This window comes from Gossypium arboreum, chromosome 12 (genome assembly GCF_025698485.1).
Source record: "Gossypium arboreum isolate Shixiya-1 chromosome 12, ASM2569848v2, whole genome shotgun sequence".
NCBI classification, from domain to species: domain Eukaryota; kingdom Viridiplantae; phylum Streptophyta; class Magnoliopsida; order Malvales; family Malvaceae; genus Gossypium; species Gossypium arboreum.
In genome coordinates this window covers 1,232,970-1,239,513 of record NC_069081.1, presented here as the reverse complement: position 1 = coordinate 1,239,513, position 6,544 = coordinate 1,232,970, and the positions used below count along the sequence as shown (strand labels likewise).

General features: G+C 32.2%; 1 protein-coding gene across 1 annotated transcript; it reads left to right on the top strand.

Moving 5' to 3' along the window:
* Positions 1-491: 491 nt before the first annotated feature.
* On the top strand, positions 492-4,795 carry LOC108479045 (potassium transporter 5-like). Its single transcript, XM_017781474.2, has 6 exons — positions 492-683; positions 780-1,005; positions 2,609-2,857; positions 2,952-3,002; positions 3,073-3,756; positions 3,840-4,795. Exons 1-6 carry the CDS (start codon positions 492-494, stop codon positions 4,763-4,765), a joined length of 2,328 nt encoding a protein of 775 aa, XP_017636963.2. The 3' UTR covers positions 4,766-4,795.
* The last annotated feature ends 1,749 nt before the right edge of the window (positions 4,796-6,544 follow it).

Here is a 6,544-nt window from a genome sequence, read left to right as displayed (position 1 = left end):
AATTCTATAAAATCAAAATCTCGACTGTGTTATTGTTGAAGATCCAATATGTATAGGAAATAAAAATTAAATGCATTCGATATTTTATTTTTTAGAATTATAGAATTTTATATATTTTTAATATTTTTGTAATTTTATATAGAATCAACGTCAAATTGATAAAAAATATAGACATTGAGTATTAAAATTGTTATTATACTAACTATAAAAGTACTCCATAGAAAAAAAGTAAAAATGTTAGTACTGAAATTGTAACTTCTTTTCAATTAAGTGACCAAAACTAAAACTTACTTAAAATTAAATGACTAATAATGCAATTTACCCTTTAAAAAAGTGCCCAACTGGTGAAGAGGAAAGGAGAATATTCTCCTAATTAGTAATAAATATAAAAACTCCATCCCCCACCCTCAGATTTGGGAGCTAAACTCTTCACTCTTTCACATACCGCAACAGCCCTTCCTTTTCTGTTCTTTTTTTCCCTTTCACATACTATGCCTACGGATGACTTCGTACAAGAAGAACCTATTGAACAAACCCACCATAACGATGATGACTCCGAGGATGCCGAATCAGACGACACCCATCACCCTAAAACCCACCCATCATTACACAAGCTCCACAGGTCCGATTCCATGGACTTGGAATCCGCCAAGGTCCCCAGCCATCACCTTCGTGCCTCTCAGGTATGTATATATATATATATATATATATATATATATAAAGTCTCAGCTTATATGTATATGAGTAGTTTGTAATAACGTTGAACAATTTGCGAGTAGGCTGTGGAATGGTCGGTGATACTGCAACTAGCATTTCAAAGCATCGGAGTTGTTTACGGCGATATAGGGACGTCGCCGCTTTACGTTTACGCGAGTACCTTCGCCGACGGTATTAAAAACAGCGACGACATACTGGGAGTTCTGTCTTTGATCTTTTACACCATCACTCTCATCCCTTTGATCAAATACATCTTTATCGTCTTACGAGCCAACGACAACGGTGAAGGTAAAAAAAAAAAAAAAAGACTTTAAAAACATTTCATTTATTACATGATTAAGTTATTGCATGGAAGCTGTTTTTGTTTTTTTAATCACCTCGAAATTAATTTATATTTATATATTGACAAATCTAATGAATACTAAGATCTTAAACATGACATGATTCATGAACTTGTTGTGTGGTCTGAATATTCAAATTTTAATTAATTAATTAATTATATTTTGGTCAGTCTGAACATGGGTGATTAGAGAAGTTAAGAAGCAAATTGGGTGTTAATGTACGAGTCTTATAAAATAATTACATAACCATCTGGGGGAGAACTTTACTTGGGTAAAATAGTCTTGATTAAACAAAAAATTCATTGCTTGCTTTTTTATTTGTTTATTTATGTGGTCTTAAGAAAATTATATTTTAGTCCTTCAAATTTCAAACTCATTTTTAAAAAATTATAATTTAATTTCTCGAAAATTTATAAAATTATATATTAGTACTTTAAAAAAATTTATCACAATCGGAGTTGGCATAAAACGTTGTGAATCCCAACTTGTTGGGGAATTGATTAATGGTAATTTCAGAAACAAGTGATCATAAAATAATATTTTTAGAAAAGTTAATTTAGAAGTAATCAAAAGCATCTTGATCCCTAAAAGATTTCTTTACATAAATTAAGTGAATTTTTCTTAAAAGAAAAGAGAGAGGACTTTCCTATGAAAATAAATTAAAATAAAGGGTTAATTCATAAAAGTCTTGGTTTAATTTAAAGTGATAAATCTTAAAATTATATATGAATTTTGATTTCATGTGTAATTTAATACGTGAATTTTAGTTTGGAGCAATTATACACATAAAACTTTGATTGTAGTTCTAATATATATGTGAAACTTTAATTTTAATTTAGCCGTGTAATTTAAAAAGTAAAAATATCAAATTATTTTTATATTAAATAAATATAATTATTTATGTATGCAAATATTTAAACATAAACTGATGTTATATCAACGATTGTGTTAATAATTTGTGTGAATTGGATCAAATCGAAATTTCATATATACAATTGTACATTAAACTAAAGTTCATGTATAGTTTTGAGATTTGTCCCAATACTAAATACATGTATACTTGTCGTATCAACAATTCAGATCTAAGGTGTTGAGAAATAGGCCGCCAATAAAATCTAGAAACATTATTTCCAATTTGATTCTTGTATTTCAAAACTACTATTTAACGTTTAAATTGACAATTAAGTTTAACAAAATAACATGATTGATATATTACTGATACTTCAAATACTTAATTAGAACCAATTTAAAATCCCGGTGCAAATGAGAATTAGTAGAAAGAATTAAGATTTTTAAATTTAAACCGGTAATCAAACTAATTAAACCACTAATTTTTAGCTTAACCGGTTGATTTGGTTTTAATTAAATAAATTCTTTAAAAAATTATAAAAAATATTAAAAATAGAAAAACCAAGTTTTGAACTGTTAGCCTAAAAATCGATTCAAGTTTTTGTCCGAACCGATATACTAATCATCTGGTCGACCAGCCGGTTCAGAACAGTTCCATCGACCTTTGAAAGAATTATGCATAATTGAATGATATTTTTCAGGTGGAACATTTGCACTATACTCACTAATATGCCGATACGCGAGGGTGGGTTTAATCCCAAGTCAACAAGCCGAGGATCGAGATGTATCCAATTTCCAGCTTGAATTACCCAGCAACCGTTTACGTAGAGCTTCAAAGCTCAAGTCCAAGCTTGAAAACAGCCAGTTCGCTAAATTTTTTCTCTTGATCATCACCATGCTCGGCACTTCCATGGTCATCGGCGATGGCGTCCTCACCCCTTGCATTTCAGGTTACCTCCCATTGCCCCCCATATACTTTCACCATCCATTAACATAAAACGATTATCTTACCTTTTCTTTTTTTTTTTAAACTTTCCATTGCAGTTTTATCAGCTGTGGGTGGCATCAAGGAAGCTACATCTGCAATGACAGAAGGTCCATATATCAACATATACATATACTTATATATTGGAACATTGCTAACATTTGGTTTTAATACGTACAGATAGGATTGTTTGGATTTCTACGGCAATTTTGATCTGTCTCTTCATGGTTCAAAGATTTGGAACAGACAAAGTGGGTTACAGTTTTGCTCCCATAATCTGTGTCTGGTTCACTCTCATTGGTGGCATTGGGGTTTACAATTTAATTAAATTTGACCCAACAGTGATCAAATCCATAAACCCAAAATATATTGTGGATTACTTTAAGAGGAACAAAAAAGATGCATGGGTTTCCCTTGGTGGGGTGGTTCTTGCCATAACAGGGACCGAAGCCTTGTTTGCTGATGTTGGCCATTTCACGGTTCGTTCGATACAAATTAGCATGTGCTCGGTGACTTACCCAGCTTTAATCATGGCCTATACTGGACAAGCCTCTTTCCTTCGTAAACACCAAAGTTTAGTCTCCGATACGTTCTTTAAATCGATTCCGCACTCTTTGTATTGGCCGATGTTTGTGGTGGCGGTGGCGGCTGCGATTATAGCAAGTCAAGCAATGATTTCGGGGACATTCTCTATAATCCAACAGTCGCTGTCGTTGGGGTGTTTCCCTCGTGTTAAAATCGTTCATACATCGGCTAAATACGAAGGTCAAGTTTATATTCCGGAGGTGAATTACTTGTTGATGATAGCTTGTATAGGGGTAACTCTCGGATTTAGAACCACGGAGAAGATTGGCAATGCATATGGTAATATTTTCATTCAGTTCACATTCATGCAATGCAATGCAATTTTATTTCATTTCTTATTGAGTGTAATGTAATATTTGCAGGGATTGCAGTGGTGTTTGTAATGACTCTAACATCATCCCTGTTGGTTCTCATCATGATCATGATATGGAAAACCGATATTCTTTTTGTGGTGGCCTACGTTGTCATTATCGGCTCAGTTGAGTTCGTTTACTTGAGTTCCGTCCTATACAAATTTGACCAAGGAGGCTACTTGCCTTTGGCTTTCGCGGCGGCTTTGATGACCGTGATGTACGTTTGGAACAACGTGTACCGAAAGAAATACAATTTCGAGCTTGAACACAAACTCTCCCTCGAAAGGGTAAAGGACATTGCTTCCGACACAAACTTGTGTAGAATCCCGGGACTTGCCCTGTTTTACTCAGAGCTCGTTCAAGGCATTCCACCCATATTCGAGCACTATGTGGCGAACATACAAGCATTGCATTCGGTCCTTGTTTTTGTCTCCATCAAGTCACTACCTATCAGCAAAGTTCCAGCCGAAGAACGGTTCCTATTCAGAAGGGTGGAACCAAAGGAGTTAAACATATTCCGTTGCGTCGTCAGATACGGGTACACCGACATACGCAACAAAGTAGAACCGTTGGAACAGACTTTAGTCGAGAAGTTGAAAGAGTTCATCACGGAAAACATATATTTGGCTCACATTATAGATGGAAAGAAAGGTAAGGAAGATGAAAACGGGATGATGAACGGAGAGGGAGGGGAAGAGGAGTGGCAAGAGAGAGTGGTGAGCGAGACGAGCATGGTGGAGAAAGCATGGGAAGGTGGGGTGGTGCATTTGATAGGTGAGAATGAGGTGATTGCAAGCAAAGGGAGTGGGATAGGGAAAAGGTTGTTAATAGATTATGCTTACAATTTCATGAAGAAAAACTTGAGACAAAGTGAGAAAGTGTTTGATATCCCTCATAAGCGCATGCTTAAGGTTGGCATGACTTATGAACTGTAGATTTAATATATAAATCCTCACGTTACAACTTTTAGTTAAGGGTACATACTGTGAGATCCGATGATAAAAATTATTTGGTGTAGAATTAATACCTAATATTAAACTTAAATAATAATTTACCAATTCTATTTTTGTTTAATTGTGGAACTCTTCGAACTTTTGAAATTTAATATTTCTGTCTTTATTTTAGAAATTCAAATGATTACATGATTTATCAACTTTCATTAAATTTGAAGGAAAAATATCAAATTTATATATAAATTTTATTTTAATTGTAATTTAATACATGAACTTTGATTTAGTGCAATTATGCACTTAAAACTTGAATTATGGTTTATATGAAACTTTTTATTTTGATTCAAATGTATACATTTAAAGAAATAAATACATTGATTTTTCATATCGGATTAATATAATAGTTATATGCATTATATCAACATAAATTAGTGCTAATTTGATAATGCCGTTAGTGATTTCTAAAAACTAAATCAAATCAAAATTTAATGTATAGAATTGCACAAAATCAAAGTTTATGTATGACATTGCACATTATATCAAAGTTCATGTATATTTTTGTATTTATCCCAATTTGAGTATGTGATATTTTCATTTTAAATATTTGATTTAAAAATTGAAGTTTAATTGATAACATATATTCAAATCTAATAAAATTCAATTAATAGTGTTATTAATTAAATTTTAATTTTTTAAATCGAATAAGTAGGGGACTAAATTCTTGAAATTAAAAAGAAAAGAAAGATTAAATTTTAAATTTAGAAGAGTATAGAGACTTGGTTAACAAGTTCGAGCTACATGATGTCACATCTATTGTCGGAGCAACTACAATAAATTATAAATAATGAAGCTATTTACACATGTAGATAAGTATATTACATATTCATAATATATTACATAATCGTTCTCAGGTCTTATACGAGCTTTCGAAAGCTCTTATACTAACCCAAGGTCGAATTATGACCAAATTGCAAAGTTTACAAAATACCGAGTTGACATCGCAACTTTGTGGGTTCCTTGTCACAATGTGAACCCTGTTTCCAAATGGTCCAAAAGGTACCAATTTGTAATACCAAAACAAAACAATTCAATGTTTCCATTCACCTTTCTAGCCAAAGATACATCTCCAATATGTTCACTTCTAAACCTTAACACATTATATACATCTGCATTACATCAATTTCATCATTTCAATTCAAAATCATAATCAAATTTCATGATACCAATCATTTGGTCACTTGGTAGTAATTCACCAACATGCCACAATTGTTATATCTATTCATCCTATTCAAAACTATATATCATTCTCAAACATGAAAACTAACCATTTGGTCATATCAAATTTACTCTTCCTAGCTTTACATATTAACAAAATCTCATACTATGCTAAATCGACTCAAACCTAGGTACATGCCATACATTAAACAAAAAAAGACTATACAAGCATTGTCGAGTCGAGGACCATGGGTTGGATGTTGAAATCACCTCCCAAAACTTTGATTTCCACCTATACCTGCGCACTTAATATAACAAATTGTACTTTCATGATTCAATTCAATATAACACAAGTATTATTCAAAAGCATATAACCAATTCAAGCTCAATATTTTGCCATATTACAAACACATACATGCCAAAAGCTTCCATTATCATATGAAATATGCATATATTCATTTTGTGCATCAATTCATTTGATATTAACATTTAAATTTATCGTATTATGCCATTAAACATTTTAATAGAATTGACTAAATCATAAAAATT

Coding starts and splice junctions, on each gene's coding strand:
- LOC108479045 (XM_017781474.2), top strand. CDS start 492: ATGCCTACGGATGACTTCGTACAAGAAGAACCTATTGAACAAACCCAC. Junction 2,858..2,951: donor CCTCACCCCTTGCATTTCAG/GTTACCTCCCAT, acceptor TTTCCATTGCAG/TTTTATCAGCTGTGGGTGGC. Junction 3,003..3,072: donor TACATCTGCAATGACAGAAG/GTCCATATATCA, acceptor TAATACGTACAG/ATAGGATTGTTTGGATTTCT.